Source organism: Sodiomyces alkalinus (genome assembly GCF_003711515.1).
Source record: "Sodiomyces alkalinus F11 unplaced genomic scaffold SODALscaffold_8, whole genome shotgun sequence".
Classification (NCBI taxonomy): Eukaryota; Fungi; Ascomycota; class Sordariomycetes; order Glomerellales; family Plectosphaerellaceae; genus Sodiomyces; species Sodiomyces alkalinus.
This window is the reverse complement of record NW_021167086.1, coordinates 357,668-381,318: the sequence shown is the minus strand read 5'-3', so window position 1 is coordinate 381,318 and position 23,651 is coordinate 357,668. Positions and strand designations below refer to the sequence as shown.

The window sequence follows — 23,651 nt, the reverse complement described above, 5'->3', positions numbered from 1 at the left end:
ACATACTCCATGTAGTAGATCGTAGCGATCTCGGCGTATACCAGGAGATCCAGGTGTTTAAGGAGGTGAGTAAGGAACTGTGACTTCTTTGCGAGACCCGGGTCGGTTTTAACGGGCTTCCTGTGTGCCCTGCGACGCGGCGTCCGCCTGCTCGAGCCACTGTCCCCCCGGCGTGGCATGTACGGCACGTCACGAGTATTCATGCCATCGTCGGGGTCGTTGTCGTTTGAAGTTGAGGATGCCGCCGGGTCGCGGGGGGTGTCATCGCTGCTCATAGCTCGATGGCCTCATTGATGTTTACGGGTTTGTTGAAGCAAAGCGAAGATGAATCGGACGGAAATGACGAGGGTTGTTCATAGCCTATTCAGATGTCGACAGCTGGGAACCATCGTGTTGTAGGGGGAGGACTGCGTTGGATGTTTCGTCTTCGAGCGGCTCCCGACTGTACCGCCGTCAATAGAGGTTCTGTCACAGAAATGGGAAGTTGGAGAGGCTGCGGTTCGTGGTATTAGGTGCTTATTGTGTAGGCTACCTTAAGGTACTGAGTAGGTTCGGAAGCTCACGGGGGATAATTAGGTACGGAGGAGTACGAAGCAATCGACCAGAACGGTACATAGGTACATAAGTACATAGGTACATGGTACGTCGATCTCCTGTGGATCCCAGTGTCGTCCTACGCGTGATGTAATTGGTGGACTCCCTTGGGCTCCTACTTGCCCCTCAGCCTTGACAACCCTCCGACGCAAATGCCCCGCCATTCTCTGATAAGTTCCCATATCTGAATTCTGCCGAGAAACCTCACTCGGTGACTCAAACTGCCTGCAGTTCAACACCACGAACCTCCCCCCCAGAAGGAAACGGCGAAACGTCGAGAATTCGCTGCACAACATGACGACAACAGATGGTGCACCGCCCTCCGGGGATTTGACGTCGCGGGTCCTTCACGCCCTGTCTCAGAAAGAGCCTATCCTCTCGACCGAATCGTTCCCCGAGTCGGCTTTCACAGATCTCAAGGCGGCACTCGACCGGCTCGCGAGCCGGTCTATGATCATCTACGAACCCATCGAGAGAGAAGAGGCTGCTCTGGAACCGGAAGGTCTACAGATTGCGGAACATGGCAGTCACGAGGCCCGGGTGTTCGAGGCTCTTCGTCAAGCTGTGGAGGGGCTGAGTGTCGCGGATCTCGAAAAGACCATCGGCGATAAGACGGTGACGAAAGTGGGACAAGGCAAAGCCTTCAAGGAGAAGTGGATTAGCAAGAGCAAGGACGGCAAGCTGGTGGCAAGCGTAAGGTCTACAACGAGGTATACTCAAACGAAAGAGATGGAAACATGCTAATATGTAACGGGTCATACAGGTCGGTTCGATCGAGGATGTCACGCAAAAACAGCTCAAGCACATTCAACAGGAGAAGACACACGAACCGAAGATTATTAGCGAGCTCAAGAAGCGCAAGCTGGTCAAGACGCAAAAGGTGATCAGCTTCAAGATCCGCAAGGGGCCCGAATTCGCGCTGGAGATCAAGAAGGAGGAGACCGACCTGACGGTGGACATGATCACGTCGGGGGCATGGAAGACGGCCGACTTCAAGCCCTACAACTTCAAGGCACTGGGCGCGGTGCAGAACGCGGGCGCGCTCCACCCGCTGAACAAGGTGCGGCACGAGTTCCGGCAGATCTTCTTCGAGATGGGCTTCGAAGAGATGCCGACGAACCGGTACGTCGAGACGGGCTTCTGGAACTTCGACGCGCTCTACGTCCCGCAGCAGCACCCGGCGCGCGACCTCCAGGACACGTTCTACGTGGCGGACCCCAAGGTGGGCGGCAAGCCCGGGCCCGAGTCGGCGGACGACCAGGCGGACTACGCGGCGTACTGGGACAACGTGAAGCAGGTGCACCAGGACGGCAAGTACGGGTCGATAGGGTACCGGTACCCGTGGGCGGGGGAGGAGGCGCAGAAGCTGGTGCTGCGGACGCACACGACGGCCATCTCGGCGGCGATGCTGCACAAGCTGGCGTCGAAGAAGGGGCCCGACGGGCGGCCGCCGCCGGCGCGCTACTTCTCCATCGACCGCGTGTTCCGCAACGAGACGGTCGACGCCACGCACTTGGCCGAGTTCCACCAGGTCGAGGGCGTCATCGCCGACTACGGGCTGACGCTGGGCGGGCTGATGGAGTTTATGGAGATCTTCTTCAACAAGATGGGCATCACCGACCTCAAGTTCAAGCCGGCCTACAACCCCTACACCGAGCCCAGCATGGAGATCTTCAGCTACCACAAGGGCCTCAAGAAGCTGGTGGAGATTGGCAACAGCGGCATGTTCCGGCCGGAGATGCTGGAGACCATGGGCCTGCCGAAGGACATGAGGGTGTACGGATGGGGTTTGAGCTTGGAGCGGCCGACGATGATCAAGTACGGCATTTCGAATATTCGTGAGCTGTTGGGCCACAAGGTTGACCTCAACTTTATTGAGAGGAACCCGGCGGTGAGACTCGAGAAGAGTTAAGGGATCTTTTTCTTCTTTCCTGCGTATTGCAATAGTAGAAGAAAGGGAGAGACACGAATTAGACAAGACGAAGCAGACCAGATAAAGAGCCGATAAAAAGACGAAGTATATGACTGTATGAAGAGGGCTGGCCAGGTACGGGTACTTCTTTTGTTCGGCACGGTAAAAAAAAATTACCATCTATTTGCCGTTGTACGGGTAAATGAAAGAAGAAAATTGAGTTCGTTGTCCATTCTGCCAAGCATTCGGGCTGAAGTTATCACCAGCCTCGTCAACTCTGTCCTTCCCTTCCTGTTTTGGGATCCCCCGCGCTTTCCTTGACACCATGGCCGAAGAAGATGCCATCATCACAAAAGAGTCGCTGCCAATAGTAGTCGCGAACATTTTAAGAAGTCGATTATCATGTTTTCCCTGTTTTCCCGCACTCTGTACTTCGTACAGTTTGACGGAAGTTTGACGGATGGGCCGAAATCGGCTCGCCGCCAAGACGTGACGGGTTAGCATCCGGACAGAACTGGGCTTGCCAGCTAAAAGCGGCAAAATAAACCCATTGGCCAATGAAAATCCATGTAAAAAAGACTTACCATTTCGTCTCATTCTGCACTATAGGTGTGAGTCAAGGGAACACACACCCAGCTCAATTGCAGAAACGGTGGGTCGGGAATGACTGTCATTGCACGGTGTTGTCATTGCACCTCGTTGTGGATAGCTCAGGGCTCCGATATAGGAGACAAATTATTATTCATACCACACAAGACTGTGACAAATGAGTTGAGAAAAGAAAAGAATAGAAGTTCATTCTATAATACTCGCCACTGTAAAACTCCAGTGAAATGGTGTGGTCGCATTGCAGATACCCATGAACATACCGGTACTCACACCGATGCCGATTCACCGTCTTCCTGGACCAGGCATGGTGCCTGACAGGGGTTGTTGTGGGTGGAGACCACATTTCAGTGTCCGTCATTGGGACAATTCCCAAAACGGACAGCACCCCTGTCGCCTATACCTCTTATGATTGGTGAATACCGCCGACGCCGGCTGCAACAAAAAATTCCCTTATCTTATCGGCCATCTCAACATCGGGGATCGACAAGTTGGACTTTTTTTGGGGGTGGGTGACCGCCTTTTTTTTTTTTTTTTTTTTTTTTGTACCAATTTGCTGGGTAACTGCGCAAGTCTCATCGGAACATTGCACACCGGCACCGTAATAAGGTACCTTAGTTTGACGGTAGCTGTACGGAGTACCTGACCTTTACCTCACTAGCCTGGGGAGAGAGAAACGAGTCACCACGAGTCACTCCAAGTCACAAAACTTTTTACAACCCCCTCTCTTCTTCTCTTCTACTTGGCCTTTGTCCTCCATTTTCTATTCCCTCTTCCCTTTGGTCCCAAGGTCACGATCTGTCAATCACACACCCTCTCTCCTCCTCCCTCCTCCCTCCGCCGTCCGCTCTACAAGAAACAACCCTCCATTTTCCTCTCTTTCCTTTCCTTGACCATCGACGATTGACATTGACCTACCTTGCCTGGACCAAATAGAGCAATGCCGTCGGCCATGTCCCACTCCCTGGCAGGCCGGGCGCCGGCCGTCTTCCGACATGGTCGACGAGTCCCGGCCGCTCTACCCATCCGCCACTTCTCCCTCGCCGCCGCCTCTCCCAAGACCTATACTGCCCTGCAGACCTCCCATGCTAGGGCTCGCCTAGATCAGAAGCGCCTCTTCTCTTCCTCCGCGCTGCGCTGCAACGCCGGCGTTCAAGCGGCCCCGAACCCCAGGGCTTACCTCGAGAGCGGTGTCATCAAGCCCCAGGAGATTGTCGATGTGAAGAAGGTGTTGGTCATTGGCAGTGGTGGTTTGGCCATTGGTCAAGCTGGCGAGTTTGACTACTCAGGTTCGTACTCCCAGATTCTCTCTTTGGCATTCTTGTCTTCTTGCGCCCGATCTACCCGGCTGTTGGGATATCTTGAGAGGCATCTTGGAGCGTGACTCATACACACCCTCTTCCTCTCTCATACATGCACACACGTACATGCATACACATATAGTTGGCACTTGCCAATGCCTCCTCTGCTACGTACAAGTCATCAACTAACAAGATACATCATCTCTCCAGGCTCCCAAGCTCTGAAAGCTCTCAAGGAGGCTGGCGTCTCCTCCGTTCTCATCAACCCCAACATTGCGACCATCCAGACCAACCACACCCTCGCCGATGAGGTCTACTACCTTCCCGTCACCCCCGAATATGTCACCTATGTCATCGAGAGGGAAAAGCCCGACGGCATCTTCCTCTCCTTCGGCGGTCAGACCGCCCTGAACTTGGGCGTGCAGATGCAGCGCATGGGCCTGTTCGAGAAGTACGGCGTCAAGGTGCTGGGAACCAGCGTCCGCACTCTCGAGGTCAGCGAGGACCGCGACCTGTTCGCCCGCGCCCTCGACGAGATCGACATCCCCATCGCCAAATCCGTCGCCGTCGGCACCGTCGACGAGGCTCTCGAGGCCGCCGAGAAGATCGGCTACCCCATCATCGTGCGCGCCGCCTACGCCCTCGGCGGTCTGGGCTCCGGCTTCGCCAACAACGAGGAGGAGCTGCACAACATGGCCGCCCGCTCCTTGACCCTGTCCCCCCAGATCTTGGTCGAGAAGTCTCTCAAGGGCTGGAAGGAGGTCGAGTACGAGGTTGTCCGCGATGCCAAGAACAACTGCATCACCGTGTGCAACATGGAGAACTTCGACCCTCTCGGTATCCACACCGGTGACTCGATCGTCGTGGCCCCGAGTCAGACCCTGAGCGATGAGGAGTACCACATGCTGCGGTCCGCCGCCATCAAGATCGTCAGGCATCTCGGCGTCGTCGGCGAGTGCAATGTGCAGTACGCCCTCCAGCCGGACGGCCTCGACTACCGCGTCATCGAGGTCAACGCCCGTCTTTCCCGCTCTTCGGCCCTCGCTTCCAAGGCCACCGGTTACCCTCTCGCCTACACCGCTGCCAAGATCGGCCTCGGCCACAGCCTTCCCGAGCTCCCCAACGCCGTGACCAAGACGACCACCGCCAACTTCGAGCCCTCCCTCGACTACATCGTCACCAAGATCCCCCGCTGGGACTTGTCCAAGTTCCAGCACGTGAAGCGGGATATCGGCAGTGCCATGAAGTCCGTTGGTGAGGTCATGGCCATCGGCCGGACCTTCGAGGAGTCGTTCCAAAAGGCCATCCGCATGGTGGACCCCAAGTTCGTCGGATTCCAGGGCGCCAAGTTCGACGACCTCGACCACGAGCTGCAGAACCCCACCGACCGCCGCTGGTTGGCCGTCGGCCAGGCCATGCTTCATGAGAATTACACTGTCGACAGGATCCACGACCTGACCAAGATCGACAAGTGGTTCCTCTACAAGCTGGAGAACATCGTCGACACCACGCGCGAGCTGCAGGAGGCCGGCAGCCTGGACGCTCTCAAGAAGGACCTGGTCCTCAAGGCCAAGAAGATGGGCTTCTCCGACAAGCAGATCGCCCTGGCGATCCACAGCGACGAGGACTCCGTCCGGAATCTTCGCAAGCAGTTCGGCATCCGCCCGTGGGTCAAGAAGATCGATACCCTCGCCGCCGAGTTCCCCGCCGACACCAACTACCTCTACACCACCTATAACGCGTCGTCGCACGACGTGACCTTCGAGGACAACGGCATCATCATCCTGGGCAGCGGTGTCTACCGTATCGGAAGCTCCGTCGAGTTCGACTGGTGCGCCGTCAGTGCCACCCAGACCCTGCGCCAGATGGGGAACAAGACCATCATGGTCAACTACAACCCCGAGACGTACTCGACCGACTTCGACACCGCCGATAGGCTCTACTTCGAGGAGCTGAACTACGAGCGTGTCATGGACATCTACGAGCTCGAGACGGCTTCCGGTGTCGTCGTCTCCGTCGGTGGTCAGCTGCCCCAGAACATCGCCCTCCGCCTCCAGGAGACGGGCGGCGCGAAGGTGCTGGGCACCGACCCCAAGGACATCGACAAGGCCGAGGACCGGCAAAAATTCTCCGAGATCCTCGACAGCATCGGCGTCGACCAGCCCGCGTGGAAGGAGCTGACGTCCGTGGAAGAGGCCGAGGTCTTCGCCAACGAGGTCGGCTACCCCGTCCTCGTCCGGCCCAGCTACGTGCTGTCCGGTGCCGCCATGACCGTCATCCGCAGCCAGGAGGACCTCAAGGAGAAGCTGGAAGCCGCCAGCGACGTCTCGCCCGACCACCCCGTCGTCATCACCAAGTTCATCGAGGGCGCGCAGGAGATCGACGTCGACGGCGTGGCCTCGGAGGGCAAGCTGATCCTGCACGCCGTCTCGGAGCACGTCGAGCAGGCCGGCGTGCACTCGGGCGACGCCACCCTGGTGCTCCCGCCCGCGAACCTCGACCAGGCCACCATGGACGGCGTCAAGGAGATCGCCGAGAAGGTGGCCAAGGCCTGGCGCATCACGGGCCCCTTCAACATGCAGATCATCAAGGCCGACGACCCGAACGGCGGCAAGCCGGCGCTCAAGGTCATCGAGTGCAACCTCCGCGCGTCGCGGTCGTTCCCCTTCGTCAGCAAGGTGCTCGGCCGCAACTTCATCGAGGTGGCCACCAAGGCCCTCGTCGGCCAGCAGGTGCCGCAGCCGGAGGACCTCATGGCCGTCAAGCGGGACTACCTCGCCACCAAGGTGCCGCAGTTCTCCTGGACCCGCCTCGCCGGCGCCGACCCCTTCCTGGGCGTCGAGATGGCCAGCACGGGCGAGATCGCCTGCTTCGGCAAGAACCTCGTCGACGCCTACTGGGCCTCCCTCCAGTCGACCATGAACTTCCGCATGCCCGAGCCCGGCGAGGGCCTCCTCTTCGGCGGCCAGCTCGACCGCAAGTGGCTCATCACCGTGGTCGACTACCTCGCCCCGCTCGGCTACAAGCTGTACGCGGCCGACGACGAGGTGAAGCAGTTCATCGAGTCCAGCGCCCGCGACAATGTGACTGTGGATGTCATCGAGTTCCCCAAGGAGGACAAGCGCGCCCTCCGCGAGGTGTTCCAGAAGTACGACATCCGCGGCGTCTTCAACCTGGCCCGGGCCCGCGGCAAGACCGTCATGGACGTCGACTATGTCATGCGCCGTAACGCCGTCGACTTTGGCGTTCCCCTGTTCATGGAGCCTCAGGTATGTTTTGCCCTCTTTTTTTTTTTTTTTTTTCCCCTCTCTCTACACAGAACACACGAGACTAACTTTCGTGACAGACCGCCATGCTCTTCGCCCAATGCATGAGCGAGAAGCTGCCCCGTCCTGAGGGCGTCCCCTCCGAAGTCCGCCGGTGGTCCGAGTTCATCGGCGGCAAGCCGCTGTAAATATTAGCCAAGAGAAAAAAAAGGAAAAAAGGAAAAATCGCCCACTGCATCGCAGATAAAACGCAATGGGTCGTGTCTTGTTTTTCATACCCCCCGCACCCCTTTCCCAGTCTTTCTTCTTTTCAAATATCGTGTGTCAATTTAACCCTGTCTGTTCATTTCGCAACATTTGGAAGTAAAGTAGGCGTTGGATTATTAGGGCGAAGTTGGTGTGGATGGATGGGTTATATTCTTTTCTTCCCAGTGGCTTCCCCCCTGCTTGGCTCCGTTCTTGTTCTCCGTGTTCTCGGCTTAGATTCTAGAGAAGCAAAAGGAAAAGAAAAGAATAAAAAAAGAAGAAGAAATGCGAGAGGGAGGGGAGATGGCGGAGATGTAACGATCACTTGGTCGACATCCAGGGACATTGAAGGGATGGAGTTAGAGAGTAATACAAAAGAAAAGCAAAGCAAAGCAAAGCAAGCATAAAAAACCATTAGGCCCTCGACACATTTTCTGGGTGATTCGGGGCTTACTTACCCTTTGTCTCCTTGAATGTCCCCTGACCATCCCCTCCAGTCTCGAGTTTCACGGGTAATGGGACAAGCTCATCCCACGACAAGGACTTGATCACAAGCAAACCGAAACTTGTACACATGGTCATATTCTTGGGAGGCTTCTCAAGAGGCTCAAGCTCCTTGTTCCACCGCCGTAGCCCCCTGTTTTTGCGTCGCTCCACCTCTCTATTGGTAATAAAAGACCACTTCCGCAAGTCTCGTGGTTTTTGACCCCTATAAAGATCGTGACAGCCCCCCAATACTTCCAACTAATGGTCTCTCGTCCTGGCCAATTCGAAATCGTCGGGATCGAGTACCGCGTCGGTTCCGTCATGCTCTCGCGTTATAACGCCGGTGAAGTGAGTCCCCCCCTTCCTCTCCGACACGGGGCCCAGAACACACCCAGGGAGGCCGTAGTGAAAACGTCTCGTCGAAGTTCTCTCTCCTGGAGTCCCAAAGAAGACGAAGAAGTGATAAAAAAATAAGACCGGAGGAGGAACAGAGCAACGTCTTAAGACGAAGAAGATGAACGTGACGATGCAGAGTTCAGCCTGCAGGCAGCAAATCGTTTAGCAAGCGGTTCACCCGACTCGCCGCGACGGCCCGGGAAATGGCCGACACCATTAGCGGCCTCGGAAGAAAGGACAGCGGGGAATGGGCTTGAATTGGCAGACGAGGAAGTGGAAGTGCAAGCATCGCCCTCGGACTCCCGGAGGCGTTTCTTATGGCTCCTCTTCTTGGGGGGTGTCTCACCAGTCGATTGCAGGATGGCCTGGAGGGTCTGCCATCCGTCGGTGGAACGGAGTTGGAACGAATCGGCCAGGTCGTGCTGGGTCGCGACTCGGCATAAGAGTGCTTCTTCGTCCTGAGGTAGGAAAAGAAAAAGAGAAGAGGGGAAAAAAGAAGTTAGTCCCGCCCGGCTTCGATCCATGAACTTGCGACACCCAAAATGTTATGTAGACTTACCTTGGATAGAACACCCATGCCGTGAATGAAGCACAGCAGGTGAAAGTTGGATACTTCTAGGCCGTCCTGGGAAGGACCTGAACCTCCAGAAACCTTGAGCGCCTTCGCTGCGGCCGAGTGCTCTTGACTCTCACCGATGGACTCGCGGTTCTCGATGGGGAAGTTGACCTGTTTAAAGATAGGGGTCGGGTTGTCGGGGAAGCCGTGCGTCAAGGTGACGAAGAGATACTCCGCCGGGAAAGCGGGCTTCGCGTTCTCCTGCACGTTGGCGCCGTATTCGTTTATTCTCCTGTAGAAGACTTCGGGGATATATCTGGTGCGGCTCTCGGAACCGTCGTCCTCTTCCTCCTCGCGGACGAGCATGAGATTAGGGTCTGCCGAGGGCTCGACGAGATCGGCGCGGACCATCTCGACGGCGTCGTTCGACGCCTGGTAGGCGGATATGGCAATCTCGCCCGACTCGTTCCCGGAAACGATGCAGGTGACAAAGTTGGAGCCGAACCTCCCCGTGTCGCTCCACTTGGTAGGCTTGGGATGCTGGGCCTGTTGGCGTGCCGAGAAGCAGATTTCCTGCGCGGCCAGGAAGTACGAGTCGGCGTGACGCTTGCAGACGACCGAACCGTCACCGTTTCCAGCGTCGAGGAGGTCTGTCCAGATGACGCCAACCTGCTCCAGCCCGCAGAGCCTGGCGACGGCGTCGATGTCCTTCTGGTTGTCCCAAGAATTCAATGAAACACCGTCGACCTCGTCGACTTGGGGCACTTCGTAGATCGCCTCGACTACGGCCTTGACGCCGAGGGGTACCACCTCGTACTCGGCATACCGGCCGTACATGTACCCCAGGCGCTGTGCGCCCGATTTCCGCCACGAGTCGATAAAGGTGTCGATGATGGCAGGCGAGGAGAACTCGACGTGGTCGACCATTCGGAAAGGCTGGGGCTGCAGCGTGATGGCACTCGGCTGACACTTGGTGCAGATGCCTTCAGGCCATTGGGGATGGCCAGACGGGCAGTCTCGCCTCACGCGGAAATAGGGCTCGGCTAGGGGAGGGATGAAAGAGCTCCCGAGTTCGGGCTTGTTGGTGACCGAGTTGATCTTCCGAAGGTAAGAGTGAAAGGAGAGGTACTTGATCTTCTTCTCGTCGAGGTACTTGGGATTGAAGGGATCCAAGGGCATGCAGTAATCACACATACCCTTGGGGCCGTGTTTGCACATCTTGTCACGCCCTCGCGGGATCTTGCCGTCTTTCTTATCGAGACGGTCGTCCAGAAGCGACTGTTTGACCACCTCCCAAGGTTTCGAAATCCTCTCGACGGTCGGCGATGTGGAAGGGTCGGTAGCGATGGGGAGATCTTCGTTGGGGAGGATGGGCTTGCCGTTGAGACGGTTTGCCGAGGCGAGCACAGGGGTGTCGCCGTTAGTAGCTGCTGCCTTCGAGGAGCTATCTCGGTGTTTGTAGTTGACAAAGACGAGGTCGCCATGTCTGGGTATGTCAGCTTCTGCCACTGCACCGATTTTCAGACTTGGAGCCATCACGCTCCACGGCCGAAGGGACGGGATCAGGTAGGTGCGGGCTTACTTCAAACCGATCTGGCCTAGCTTGAAAGATGCAATATCTCGAAGGCGTTTTGAGTCCCCTCCGGTTGGCGAGTTGGATAACGTAATGGTGTCGGGGTCGACGGTGTCGGGGAGAGTCGGGAGTAGCTACGACGAGCAAAAGAAAGTCAGGTCTCGGGCAACTGCATGGATGGAGGATGGACCGGACAGGGCAACAAAGAGAAGCTCCATACCTGACGGCCGAGTTCTCCAAACGTAGTCTGTTGGTCTAGGGACAGACGGGCCATGCCGTCCGGCCCACGTAGTCTCAGAAGCATTGTGAAGAAGCCGTTGATGCACTCGAGAAGTGGCCTACTGGGGGGGGGCGGGGGGGAGTTCAGGGAAGAGGGAACAGGGAAGAGAAACAAGACAGAGGGACCGGAATCGGCGGCGGTTTAAGAATTAGATGGGTCAGGATCGAGAGTAAAGGAGAGAAAACACGAGTCAAATTTCGAGGTGAGGGTGACTGTACGTAGAAGGGTGTGGAAAGACCAAGGTCAAGCTGGCTAGTGGAGGAGTGGAAGGGCTACAGAGGTCAAGGCCGTCGCCTTTGGAGCTCTGTCCCAGCGTCATCAGCGCGGAGCTCCATTACTAATCAACAAATGGGTCCAACGGAGAAGATAACGGCGATTAAAAGGTACCTTAATTGTCTCCTGGGCGATTAGATTACATGATCTTCTTGGGAACCCGGTAGAGACCTGGCTTATGTAAGGCTGATTAGTTATCATTGAAGTTCTAATATCTAATATTCAAGTAATCCAGGCAAATATCATGAGGTATCGAACACAATCAACGTCCATCCACCATCAATCACTCCTGAGAGGCGTTCTTCCTTTCTAGCACTTCCTTTACTGCTTGGATAGTTATTCTGGCGAGCTCCTTAATCTCTTCCTCTGTCGAGATGAATGGCGGGCAGATCAAGATGGCGTCGACATTCGGCGAGCAGAGATAGACGGACGCACCCAGGTCGAAAGCCTTGGTGGCCACCTCCTCGGCCAAGGGCCCCCCGTATGAAGCACCCATATCCCCAAAGTCGACGGCTCGGAACAGACCCATACCCCTGAGTTTGCCTCCGCCCTGAGACAACTCCTCGGGCAGCTGCGACTCCAGAGCGTCGTGGAGGACCTGGCCCAGCTCTCCGCACTTGGAGATCAGGTTGTCCCGCTTCAGGATCTTCTGCACGGCCAAGGCTCCCGCACAGGCCGCCGGGTGTCCCTGGAAGGTGTGCCCGCTGATGAAGCCGTTCGATCCCTTCGAGTGCTCCTGGAAAGCGTTGTGTACCGTGGGGCCTACCAACACGGCCGACAGGGGCTGGTATCCGGCGCCGAGGCCCTTGCCGACGGTTTGCAGATCCGGACTGACGCCCCCGAGGCTCTGCCAGGCGTGGTACGTCCCTACACGCCCCATGCCGCACATGATCTCGTCGAAAATGGTCAGGATGCCGTAGCTGCGGCACAGCTTCGATAGCCGCGGGAGGTAGTTGGGCGTCGCCGGCGCCGCACCCAACGTCGCACCCACCACAGGCTCGACAATCACGGCCGCGACGGTCTCGGGCCCTAACCTCTTGAACGTCTCCTCGTATTCGGCCAGCAGTTCGTCCTCGTACTCGGCTTCGCTCAGCGAGCCCCCGCCGTCGGCCTGGTAAAAGCACCTCCGCACGTGGTGGAAAGCCGGCGACAGGATCGGGGCGAAAGTGTCCCGGCGCGACGGGTTGTGCCCCGCGGCGAGCGCGCCCAGGGTGTTGCCGTGGTACGAGTGGTGGCGGCCGACGACGTGGACGCGTTCCGGCTGGCCGTTGTAGACGTGGTACTGCCGGGCCATCTTGAGGGCGGACTCGACGGCCTCGGAGCCCGAGGACAGGAACATGACTTTGGAGAAGGCGCCGTCGCTGTTCTCCAGGATCGCGCTCGCGAGCGCCTCGGCCGGGTCCGTGGTGAAGAAGGACGTCTGGATGTAGGCGAGCCGCCGCATCTGCTCGCACACGGCTTCGATGACCTCCTTGTTGCCGTGGCCTATGCCGGAGACGGCGGCGCCGCAGCTGCCGTCGAGGATTTTCCGGCCGTCTGCTGTGAAGAGGTAGACGCCCTCGCCGCCGACCGCGGTGGGGTACGGCTTGTGCAGCGAACGGTGGAAGACGGACGAGTTTTGTGACGAGCACGCCATAGCTGCGGTTGACTCTTTTGAGCACGGTTGACGTCTTTTGATGATGGGTTCCAGTGGAGGGAAAATAGGTTTGCTTGAAGAGATCTGTCGAGGGTTCTATAAGGTACCTATATAAAGGCCACAGGTCCGGGTCGGGCGGAAGGCCTTATCATTCTTCTCTCCCAATCGGCACCCTATCACCGAACAAATCCTATCGGTCTATATCGGAGCGGTCCGGCTGAAAGCCAACACTGCCGAGAAGCACACGGGCCGAGATGACACAAATTCCGATCGGGCCGATCTAAGCTAGAACCGACCAAGCCGACCCGGTAGTAGTAGTCCTTCTGACTAATATTCCAGTTATGCGGCTCAGTATATGTCTTGTAAGAATCTGAAGCTTTATACGGCATTGAGTCCTTTTTGTTTATCTAGATTTCTTTCCTTTTTTCTTTCTTTGTTTTTTCTTCTTTTTTCTTTTCAAATCTACCTAGGATACAGTAAGTAATCACATGTCGGCGCAGAGACGATGGATATTGAGGGTCGTCACGAAGTACCCCGTAAATGGCCATCAAGGCTGATAAGATAAGATAACTATGTCCACTTATCAGCATCCTAACGGCACTCTGGCCACAATGCACGCTAATCCCAATCAGGTTATTTTGCGGGGCTCCTATTAAGAAGCTCTCATAATCTTCGGTACGTACCCTGGAGGGCCAGATCGTCCATCGTCAATCCCACCAGCTGGCATCTTCAGTCTTCAGATCTTCAGAACACCAAGACTCGACCTCGCTCGACACTGCGACGACAACACAAACCAGCCCCAAAGTAGCAGCGACAACACCCTGCTTTGTCAAATATTCCCGATACTACTCCTTTCTTGACTCAATCATAAGACAGGTAGTCATACAGTCCCAGCAATGGGCTTCAGCATACCACAGATCGACTGGCTGAGCCTTGCGCTCCCAGTCGCATATCTCTTCGTCCTGGGCGGTTCTCTCTACACTTTCTCGACCATCTACAGGAAACGCAAGGCCGGTATGTTCTAGTCTTTCGCGATTTGTTTTCTTCTTCCTTTGAATTTTTCTTTCCTTTTTTTTGCCCATGACGTCCAGTGGCAGACTGAACTGACCTGTCTTTCCCCATCCAGCCCAAAGCGCAAACCTGGCTCCCTGGTTCGGCCCCCACCTCCAACGCGACATCTACCTGAGCCTTCTCCATCTCGATCAGCGAGACGACGAGCAGGGCAAGGAGAAGAAGGAGGCCTCGCCCCGTATCCCCGACAGCGTGATTCGCGCGGCCCTCCTCCGGCGTGCCGTCGAGGACATCCACCGCCTCGTGCAGATCCGGACAGCGAAGCAGGCTTGTAGCGCTCTTTTGCAGAAGGGCAGCGTCGGTGATGATCTTTGGCAGCGGTTTCAGCGGGCGGAGAAGGAGTTGGAGGATGAGCTTCGCGATGTTGTCATGGAGGTGCGTTTCTTTCTTTTTTTTTTCTTTTTTCTTTTTTTTTCTTCTTTTTTTTTCTTCTGCCTCTTTTCCGCCATCCCGCCCGTTTCGTAACCCGTACTGACCGCTCATCGCATCACAGGCAAACGCCCTAGCCCCTAACTGGGGCCAGATCATCTTCCAGTCCGCCAACGAAATCGCAGCCAACACCACCCTCCGCGAGAAGCTGGATAACATCCAGGAGCAGACAGAGGCGGAGAAGGCGTGGTGGGAGAAGCGCCGGGCGGCTATCCAGGCGGACTTCATGCGCGAGCTGGACGAGGGTGACAGCAAGGACGGGAAGAGCGTTTCCGCTTCTACAGCCCCTTCTAGTGTCGACGGCGAGCCGGACGCTGTGGTCGTGGGCGCCGCGGGGAAAAAGAAGAAGGGCAAGAAGAACTGAGGACATCTACGTCTTCCTTCCTTCGCTACTTCCGAGATCCCCTCTAGCTTCACCCGGTGGTGGATTTCCCCTGCGCACTACTGCCTAAATACCGCCGCCTCTCTCTATTGGCGGTTTAAGGACCGGCGCACGCAGTTCCATGGTTCTGTATAACTACGAACAGACTTGGGAAGGGTGGCGAGGCGAAGAGGCAGATATACACTATCAAACCTCATTCGCCGGTCATCCAGGACATGGCTCATTTCAAATCGATAGGCGTTTAGCGGGCCCAGGATAATGTTTTAGACGGGCAAAAGGGATTTCCCGGATCCCTTACAATGGATACCATGAGTGGCAAAAGAGATCTCTCTTTGTAGTACCGTTGCAGTGTGTGAGCCGTGAGGCATGATGGATAAGATAGCTAAAGGATGCTTGGCTGCTTGCTTGCTTTTCGCCATTGCTATGCTACCTTGTATCCAAAAAACGAAGACGAAAATAAGTAAAAAAGAAAATGGATAAAAAAGACCCCCAAACGCCAATGCTGTGCCATGCCCATGAAACGCTGCCGAATTGGAATACAAGCTGACGAACCTAAACAAGGAAGGATGATGCGAGTTTACGTCGTGTCACAGGGTCATCACGACGATCACCTGTGCCAGTACAGCTTTTTCTGGAGGGCCTCCTCGTTATCCTCGGCGAGACGTGCGCGGCGCGCGCTCTCCACGATCTGCTCCTCGGTAGTAAGCCAACGATGAGACGGGGTCGTCGGCGTCGTCGTGGCCTCCATCGCCGTAGTAGTGGTGGTGGTAGTCTCCATCCTCTGTGTCAGGGGTAGCGGGGGTGCCACGAGGGAGACGGGAGTTTCGCAGCCTCTATATATTGTGTCAGCGTCTTCTCTTTTCACAATCTTCTCTTTTCACAATCTTCTCTTTTCACAATTTTCCATCTCTTAATTCTGCGTCGTCATCCATCGGAAAGGAGTGCACATACCGTAGGCCAATAAACTTGCCAAACTTGCGCCTCTTCTGACGCGTGGGGAGGGCCTCGTCCCAGGTGACGGGACACGGGTACTGCATCTTCCACGGGCTCGGGTCGCGCTGGTGGTAGAAGCGGGCGAGGTCGTCGAGGTCGGCGTCGGTGAGGAGCCAGAAGCCGAGCAGGGTGCGCGGGAAGCGCGGGTGCACGGCGCCCGAGGTCATCTGGACCAGGGGGGCCAGGGGCTGGGTGAGCTGGCGGAGCTTCTCCTTGAAGGCGGGGGAGACGCGCGATGGTCTTGCGGTTGCGTTTGATGGTGCGGTTGCGTTTGATGGTGTGCTTGTGCTTGAGCTTGCACCTTTACCTCGCCGCATCGTGGAGTGGTTGCTGGATTTGCTGGGTGTTATGCCTGCTCCCGACTGGGCGGGCGTAGCTCGGAGGGTGTTACTGGTGGCGTTCCTGTCGCCTCGGTTTCGGCTGTGGCTGGAGGATCGGCCTCGACGGGGTTCCCGGCTTGCGGACATTGTTCGTCGTATTTTGACTTTTGCCTTTTGCCTTTGCCTTGTCCCCCTCTTCGCCCGGGGAGATACTGGAGTCAGTCCCCTTGCAAGTCTGACAACAGTCAAGATCCTTCCAATTTCGTGATGAGGGAGATTGCTAGTAGAATGGAGCAAGATGAAGGTTATTGTTGTGAGTGTTGCTGAGGCGTCCTTATTAGGAATGATCAGAGCAGTTGCAGTACCGATCTTGAGATGATGCAAGGAGTAGATATAGACGGTACTTATAAAAGGGAATCAAAGGTCGAATAAGTACGAGCGAGTACGAACGAGTCCGAAGTAATTAAATCATGGACTCGACTGGAGTCGACTCGACTCGGTCGACTACACTGCACTGCCTTACCCACCCAAAGAAAGACAAACAAGGAAACCGATATAAAGCTAAAGGAAGTTGCCGACACTCAGCCATCATCATCCTGGCCTCGTCCATTGACGAACCGCTTTCCTTTGAAGCCGAACCGAGACATCATCAAAGAAAATGAGGGTGGATGCGAAGATGTGAAACAAAACTAGTTGTGTTCGTCGCTCGAGGCAAGACAGCGTCGACAACGTCTGATACCTATGGTTCTATCATCTATGGGAACAAACGAACTGAACCGAAAGACGAACCAAAGAAAGCTTGGGAGGAGACTACAGAGAAAGGCGCCCCCCCCCCCAGACAATGACTAACAAATGGCGCTGCCCCGGGAGATTGGGGAGATGGGGAAGGGGCCCGTTTGTTCCAGATCCAACGGGTTCTTCCAGCACGCGGCATGCCGGTATTGGATGAACAAGCGAAGAAAGTCTTAGCTAAGTATCCCCTGTTCGAACCTGTGTTCGAACCTGGGGTTTTCCGTTTTTCCGTTTCGTCACTTTCGTCACCGATAACCATGACCATGGGGACGGCGGGGCGCTACGGCGACGTCAGGCGACACAAAGGTCTCTCTTTCTCTCTCTTTAGCGTATTTTTTTCCTCCTTTATTGGGCCGACTAATCATGTCATTTTTTTGCTCTCTCTTTTTTCACATTTCCTTTGTTCGATTTTGGGTTATTACTATCTTGGGAAGCCATTCGGGCTACGGAATCCTCCGTACCTACATAGGTACCATAGGTATGGACAATGGAACTACGGAGCACGGAATACGAGTACCGAGTACCGAGTAAGGTACCGAGTAGGTACGTTGTACGTTGTACTTCGTAGCTCAGCCACACCCGGCATTAAAATGAAACCCCCACCCCCTGATCCAGATGGTCGGATTCCATCTCGTGGCTTTCACGTCTTCTCTCTTCACATGGGAGTTTATGCGGGTCCCGCCACAATCCACCCACACGCACCCTGTCACTCTGCCCTCGGAATTTCCCTTTGTCCTAACTCCCAAGGTCTCAAGGTGAGACCACAGGAAACAAACCCCTACCGGACGACGGTTGTCCTGTACAAAGTACTTCATGCTGTGGCGGCGGTTCCCGGGTGAGACATGTTCGTTTGTCCATCCCTTTTTCGTTAACGGTGTCTTGCGTCTGAAATTAATCGGTGGAAGCCGAGACATTCTGTAGCGGTCGGTGTCTCCGGTTTATCGAGGGTTTGTTTTTAGTGTACATTGTACGTGTAGTGCTCATCTTGAACGTACGCGGTACGGATACAAGAGGAACACGATCGACAACACATAGCCAACTGAAAACGGCAAGGCAAGTGTTCGTCTCGTACGAAGTGGCTACATAGTTCATAAGAGGATCGTGGTGGATTCTCTGGTCACTGAGGTGCCCGTCGATCCTTAAAGTCACGTGACCGCCTCACGACTGACGACAGCGGTTTGAGAAGGGACGGTAGAAGGGACGGTATGCATATCGTACCTGATCTGTTCGTAATCGTTGGTCTTCTCGGTCGGATGGAAAGGAAAAGGTAAAAGCAACATGCTGCACAACTTTACGTGTGATGGTGTCTCGGTCCTCAGCAAGAAAGTTGAACAACAGACCAGAAAGTCCATACATAATGAAGACACCAACCGACATACCCGTCTCCCTTTCCGTCAAAGCCACTTAATCTTAGCAACATGGTCCACCTTCTTCCTGCTATGCTTGACGAACCCAAGCGCCTTCAACTCCGCCAACCCCCTATAGAACAACACCAGAGCAGTCCGCTCATCGTAACCCCCCGACCTCTCCGTCCTCCCGACCTCCCCTTCCCCTTCCGCTTCCCCTTCCGCCCCCGCCCCTTCGCCAACCACCCCATAGAAAGCAGCCCACAAGTCCGCCACGTTGATAAGACCAGGCGTCTCCAGGTAAAGGTGGTAAAGGAGCGACGTAACCGGCAACGTCGCCGGGATTGCCCCCGCCCCCTCATCGTCCTCCACGCGACAGCACGCACAAGCAAGGTAATCATGCGGCCTCGTCAAGCTCCTCTCGAACACGACCCGCGGCCGCGGCACAAACACGTCGCGGTACGGCATCTTGGCGTCGTACAGCCACGTCTCGTGCAAAAACACCCGCTCGGCGGCCACGCACCGGACCGTCCCCGCCAGCAGCGCCACCGCCCCGTCCACCACCTTGGTGAACGCCTTGTCCGCGTCCGACAGCGCCGCCGAGTCGCGGCTCAGCTGCACTTTCTGCGCCACCACCGTCGTGCGCACGACCCTGCGCTGGCCGCTGTAGGCGCTCTTGAGGGGTTTCCCGTCCCTCCGCGCCTGGAGGATGAGGGCCCTGGTCCGGGCCGCGAGGGCTTCGAAGGAGTCGGAAATGTCCGTACTATTACTATCCATGCCGACGTCTGCCCCTGCAGCCTGGCTCCCGAGGTCGTCCCATCCCGGCAGGCGGAGGGCGGGGTCCCCGTTTCTCATGGTTTCGGAGACGCGGGTGAGCATGGCGACGAACTCGTCCGGCGACATGCGCTTGACGGATGGCACGACGTGGTGGCTGTCGGTGTTCTCGTCCGCCGAGAGGTCGATTCCCTCCGACAGCGCCGCCAGGTACGTTTGGGGGAACCCGTCTTGCCCGACGCGCAGCGCCTGGAGGAGCGCCACGGCCCGGAGCACTCCGAGCGTCCACTCTTCCCTTCTCTTCGGGATCTCGAGGATCCTCTCGCGGAGGTAATCGTCGTCGTCGAGCAGAGACCGTGCTGTTCCCAACCGGCCCGCTTCGACGGCGTCCTCGACGGCCTGTCGGAACGAGGGGAGCGTCCGAACGGCTCCCAGGTGTTCGGGCTGCATGAGTTGTTTTCCCAGCGCGTCGTCTGCGGCGGCGAATATGCTGAGCGGGTTCGCGTAGAAGTGGCACATGTGCGCGTACTTGAGGGAACTCAAAAAGGAATGGATGCCGGCTACGTGGTCATGTTGCCTGTCGATCAAGCTCTGGAGCAAGGAAGGCCCCAGACGCAGGAGGACGTCGGCCCCGGCGACGGCGGGCTTGAACACCTGCTCGAGGATGGTGTCGGTACGCACGACGTCGAACTGCGCACCGTAGAGGAGGCGACAGGCCGATTTGAGCAGCCGAGCCTGAAGCAAGTCGACGGACGTGGCCACGCCAAAGAGCAAGGTAAACGGGATCCGGGGCATCCACGAACTGTTCTAGCTGTGAGATGACCAAAGTCTGCAGTGCAGGGCAAAGATGGGAAAAGAAATACCTGAAAAGCACGACGAGGTCGGACAACAGGGCACTGTCGAATCCCTCACTATCCTGGAAAGCGACGCAGACTCGCTGACAGGAATGTGCTTTTACATAGACATGCAGGCTCTCTAGATCGTAGTTGAGATATTTCCGGTCCTGTAGCCAGTTACCACCCCAGTATCAGTGCTGGTCGAAAAGAAAAAGAAAAAAGAAAAAGGTCTGGGCTCTCCCTCATACATCAAAGCCTAATGACACCTCGACATCCTCATCGTCATACCCCTCGGACGAATCCCCGGCCGTGGCATCCTGGATAATCTTCTTAAGCGCAGCCTTGACATTCGTCGCCTCGGAAGACCGCAGGCGAACGAACCTGCTCCGGGTGCCCGTGTTTAGCCTCTCGGCCAGCTGTCCGAAGAGCAGGTCCTGCGACGCGATGTTGGCGCCGGTGATGATGAAGGCCGAGGCTATCTTGTCTCTATTGCTTTTTGTTTTAGTTGTTTCCGTCCATCGTCAGATGCACTTCATGGAGGCTGGAGGAGGATTTCACACTCACCGCCATTCCCTCTCGGCCTGCACAAACGTAGCCACCTGGTCCAGGGTAGCGGAATTGGCGTCGCGGAGGATGTTCTGTAGCGCTGTGCGTTTAGTAGAGACAGACTCCTCAAAAAAAAAAAAAAAAAAAGAACCGAAGCAGCAGACTAGATTAGATGTAGGGATAAAATAAACATGTCTCATACCTGAACTCGAGTCTCGTTCCGACCCCAAGCATCATGAAACAGCTTCTCACGCAGCTGCACGCAGGCGACCGATTCAAGGCCGTTAAGCAAAGGGACGAAGAGCGACGATGGCGTAACGGAAGCCGAAGCGGCCAGGCCCGCGTCCCCCTCGGGTACCGACTTTGCTACGGGCGGCGCGGCCTTGTTTGACGTGCGTCTCCTCTTGGATGGGCGCTCTGCAGATGCTTGGGCCTGACCCTGACTCTGACGTTGGCCCTGGGGTCGGAAGATGTAGGCGGCCTGGTGAGCGGATGAGCATCGTGAATCGCAACGTTTTATTCTGTGTGCTTCTCCCCGTCATGAATAAGCCATACCTGGTGATCTTGTCGTGAGAAGGGAGTTTCAGTCTCTTCTTGTGAAGCCATATTTCATATTTGGTGGAGGCATGGCCTTATGGGACCTTGTTCTGAGTTGAAGCTGTCGATACCGCAATTATGAAGGTCAAGTCTCTTTGTCTCTTGGACGCGAGACCAAACGCGTCTCCCATGTTGTATACAGTGTAATTTGTAGATTGCACCGTGACACCGGGGTACGTACTCGACTCCTCCGTCACTCCAGTTCTCGATTCTTCTCAACTAAACGCGGCCATATATCAATACATCAATCTCATTACTACTGAATCATAGTTGCAGAGTCAATCCTCTAGAACAATCCCACCAAACACCATCGACAGTCCAGGTTGCTATGCCTTCTGCAGGGGTCAGGCCAGGCCATCCAACGCGCACATCACGCAAGAACACCATTCTCCCTCCGTCCAGCGTCCCTTGCCGGCTTGCTCAGATACTACTGGCGGGAAAGAAGAGGTATATAATGTTCCTCTCCCCCGGCTTCAGAGTCATCCAAGACGCGACTCTTCTAGTCCCTAAAGAAAACACCCATTTCCCTTCTCCGAAGAATCCTCTCATGCCCTCCGTCCTTGCCGCTACCTGCCGTGGCTGCGTAGAGCCCCGCCATTGTTCTTGGCATCCCCTCCTTCCATCCTCCCCCCAGGGTGTTTCTGCCATGTCCTCGTAGGCCTCCGCTCAATACGGGTCGTATTGTATTGACGGTAATGGGCAGCGTGCGCGCTCTTCGGCAAACCCTTCCCGTCGAGCGACGGTATGGCGATCCGGCGACATCTCCTGGGCGACAAGGAGAAATAAAAAGCATCGAGGTTGGTGTAATAGTACATAAACTCGTCGAATCGATCGCAAGGAAGGAAAAAAAAAATACATAAAAGAGAAAAGAGCCCAGCGGGAAGAGCAGAAGATAAAAAAGGCAACTTTTTGCAAATGACTACCCGTGTACGCCTAAAGAAGGAAAAATAGAAGCAAAAGGAAGGTCGTTAAGGCTCGGTAGCGGAACCTGAGCTAGTCTTCGAACGATGCCCGGAGGCTTGGTGTGCTGGTCGCACCGAAAAACAAAAAAAGAAATGCTCTGTCAGGCTGGCACTGATCTCGGGATACGCTTCGGGATACCCCTCGGAAAAACACACTAGGCTTCCGCTGCCACTTCCCTGGAGGTCGTTGCAGCGGCATCCTCCTGTTCCTCGGTCTTCGTCTTTTCAGCCTCGTCCGCCTTCTCAGCCTTGTCGGTCTCTTCAGACTTCTCAGACTTGTCAGCCTTCTCGGGTTCCTTGTCATCGTCTCCCTTGACGCCGTTGGCGCCCGCTTCCGGCTCGCTCTTCTTCTCTGCTCCCTTGTTCACCCCGTTGGCCGATGACGCCGGTGCGGCGGCGGCTGCTGCTTCGCCACCGCTGAGTATCTTGTTCCACTTGTCGAGAAGCGCTTGCGACCGCGCCTTGAACTCGAATTCGGCTTCTTTCGGGATGGACTCAAGCTTCAGGATCGCCTTAAGCACCTTGTTGATCTTGGTCGCCCGGATGATCGATACCTCCAAATCGGGGAAGCCCTCGAGCTTGGCGATGTAGTCGGACATGAGCTTCATTTCCTCCTCTTTGGGAATCTGTTCTCGCGTGAGAAGGCCCTTCTGGAGCTTGTGGCGTAGGAAAAGGACCTCCTTCTGTACATCGGTGGTTAGCGCTATTGTCTCGGAAAAGGAAGGAAAGAAGAAATACCTCTTTGCGCAAACGCCTCTCCTCAGGGGTGAGCTCTGGCTCCTTGGGCACCTCCTTCTTCTCACCCGTCTCCTTCTTGAGCTTGGTTTTCGAACCGGACTTGGTTATCGCTTCCTTAGAGGATGACTTGGTCGTGAGGGTTCCGTTCGCCGTCTTAGGGGTGGACGAAGTTGTCAGCTTGATCTTGGGTTTCTTGACCGATTCAGCCCGCTGGGGTGTCTGCTTGGCCAGTCAGTAAACGTCTCGGAAATCACAGTAGAGCCATGTCCTGATGGGACGGGTGGAAGGTCGAATGCACGCACCGCCGCCTCTTCAGCCTTGCGCTTCTTGCTGGACTTGGGCTTCGCCTCCTCTTCGACAGCATCTGCCATCTCGACATCCATGTCTTCGTCGAACGCCGCCATCGACGCCCTCTTCTTCTTCTTCGCCGCAGCAGCGGCCTTGGCCTCTGCCGCCTCCTCTGCTTCTTGCCGCCTGGCTTCTTGCTCCTCGGCCCATCTCTGTAGCATTTCCTTGTAATAGTCGAGCGGGTGCCGCTCAATGGCGAGCTCGAAGGCTTCTCGCAACTCCTTCTTCTTGACCTTATCGGTCAGCAGTTCCTGTGCGCGTTCTACGGAGAGCTCTTGGAGAGCCGAGTTGGGTACCCATCCACTGTGCGAGGCATTGCTCGATTAGCACGGTCCCGAAAAAAAGTGGAAGGTGGCTGGATGAATTGGGGTGTTTGGGGGGAGAAGGGGAGG

The 23,651-nt window shown here is 56.1% G+C and overlaps 11 protein-coding genes across 11 annotated transcripts in view; 4 read left to right on the top strand and 7 right to left on the bottom strand.

Annotated features, from left to right (window-relative positions):
* SODALDRAFT_340978 (DUF1746-domain-containing protein) overlaps window positions 1-179 on the bottom strand; it is a gene marked incomplete at both ends in the record, with an annotated part of 1,098 nt that extends 919 nt beyond the window's left edge. Inside the window, one exon of the mRNA XM_028613006.1 lies at window positions 7-179. Within this exon, the coding sequence (XP_028464592.1) occupies window positions 7-179 (173 nt within the window). The remainder of the gene's footprint in view (window positions 1-6) is intronic.
* Window positions 180-778: 599 nt separating this feature from the next.
* Window positions 779-2,758, top strand: SODALDRAFT_334983 (phenylalanyl-tRNA synthetase alpha chain). Its single transcript, XM_028612353.1, has 2 exons — window positions 779-1,287; window positions 1,358-2,758. Exons 1-2 carry the CDS (start codon window positions 889-891, stop codon window positions 2,504-2,506), a joined length of 1,548 nt encoding a protein of 515 aa, XP_028464591.1. The 5' UTR covers window positions 779-888; the 3' UTR covers window positions 2,507-2,758.
* On the bottom strand, window positions 2,687-3,473 carry SODALDRAFT_361606 (hypothetical protein; the record flags this gene model as incomplete). The annotated part of the gene is made up of 4 exons (XM_028614389.1): window positions 2,687-3,033; window positions 3,139-3,173; window positions 3,255-3,263; window positions 3,388-3,473. The coding sequence occupies 4 exons, from the start codon at window positions 3,471-3,473 to the stop codon at window positions 2,687-2,689; spliced, it is 477 nt and encodes a 158-aa protein (XP_028464590.1).
* A 267-nt stretch (window positions 3,474-3,740) lies between these two features.
* SODALDRAFT_334982 (carbamoyl-phosphate synthase) lies at window positions 3,741-8,314 on the top strand. Its single transcript, XM_028612352.1, has 3 exons — window positions 3,741-4,401; window positions 4,624-7,682; window positions 7,760-8,314. Exons 1-3 carry the CDS (start codon window positions 4,053-4,055, stop codon window positions 7,865-7,867), a joined length of 3,516 nt encoding a protein of 1,171 aa, XP_028464589.1. The 5' UTR covers window positions 3,741-4,052; the 3' UTR covers window positions 7,868-8,314.
* Window positions 7,978-8,376, top strand: SODALDRAFT_206990 (hypothetical protein). Its single transcript, XM_028607248.1, has one exon. The coding sequence runs from the start codon at window positions 8,087-8,089 to the stop codon at window positions 8,330-8,332; it is 246 nt and encodes an 81-aa protein (XP_028464588.1). The 5' UTR covers window positions 7,978-8,086; the 3' UTR covers window positions 8,333-8,376.
* A 472-nt stretch (window positions 8,377-8,848) lies between these two features.
* SODALDRAFT_352031 (NPL4 family protein) lies at window positions 8,849-11,240 on the bottom strand (the record flags this gene model as incomplete). Its single annotated transcript, XM_028613571.1, has 4 exons — window positions 8,849-9,265; window positions 9,367-10,849; window positions 10,946-11,070; window positions 11,157-11,240. 4 exons carry the CDS (start codon window positions 11,238-11,240, stop codon window positions 8,912-8,914), a joined length of 2,046 nt encoding a protein of 681 aa, XP_028464587.1. The 3' UTR covers window positions 8,849-8,911.
* A 525-nt stretch (window positions 11,241-11,765) lies between these two features.
* On the bottom strand, window positions 11,766-13,431 carry SODALDRAFT_334979 (PLP-dependent transferase). The gene has a single exon (XM_028612351.1). It carries the CDS (start codon window positions 13,123-13,125, stop codon window positions 11,773-11,775), a length of 1,353 nt encoding a protein of 450 aa, XP_028464586.1. The 5' UTR covers window positions 13,126-13,431; the 3' UTR covers window positions 11,766-11,772.
* A 590-nt stretch (window positions 13,432-14,021) lies between these two features.
* Window positions 14,022-14,989, top strand: SODALDRAFT_281316 (hypothetical protein; the record flags this gene model as incomplete). Its single annotated transcript, XM_028608279.1, has 3 exons — window positions 14,022-14,139; window positions 14,252-14,571; window positions 14,690-14,989. The coding sequence occupies 3 exons, from the start codon at window positions 14,022-14,024 to the stop codon at window positions 14,987-14,989; spliced, it is 738 nt and encodes a 245-aa protein (XP_028464585.1).
* A 625-nt stretch (window positions 14,990-15,614) lies between these two features.
* Window positions 15,615-17,377, bottom strand: SODALDRAFT_361601 (hypothetical protein; the record flags this gene model as incomplete). The annotated part of the gene is made up of 5 exons (XM_028614388.1): window positions 15,615-15,840; window positions 15,905-16,689; window positions 16,939-17,059; window positions 17,171-17,237; window positions 17,311-17,377. The coding sequence occupies 5 exons, from the start codon at window positions 17,375-17,377 to the stop codon at window positions 15,615-15,617; spliced, it is 1,266 nt and encodes a 421-aa protein (XP_028464584.1).
* Window positions 17,378-18,409: 1,032 nt separating this feature from the next.
* Window positions 18,410-21,278, bottom strand: SODALDRAFT_334974 (origin recognition complex subunit). The gene is made up of 6 exons (XM_028612350.1): window positions 21,170-21,278; window positions 20,817-21,095; window positions 20,633-20,706; window positions 20,317-20,554; window positions 20,096-20,235; window positions 18,410-20,034 (listed from the first exon to the last, which is right to left on the bottom strand). Exons 1-6 carry the CDS (start codon window positions 21,218-21,220, stop codon window positions 18,507-18,509), a joined length of 2,310 nt encoding a protein of 769 aa, XP_028464583.1. The 5' UTR covers window positions 21,221-21,278; the 3' UTR covers window positions 18,410-18,506.
* Window positions 21,279-22,198: 920 nt separating this feature from the next.
* Window positions 22,199-23,651, bottom strand: part of SODALDRAFT_206890 (hypothetical protein) — a 2,569-nt gene continuing 1,116 nt past the window's right edge. Inside the window, exons 3-5 of the mRNA XM_028607246.1 lie at window positions 23,214-23,562; window positions 22,912-23,130; window positions 22,199-22,856 (exon numbers count right to left, since the gene is read on the bottom strand). Coding sequence (XP_028464582.1) covers window positions 22,329-22,856; window positions 22,912-23,130; window positions 23,214-23,562 — 1,096 coding nt within the window. The 3' untranslated portion in view covers window positions 22,199-22,328. The remainder of the gene's footprint in view (window positions 22,857-22,911; window positions 23,131-23,213; window positions 23,563-23,651) is intronic.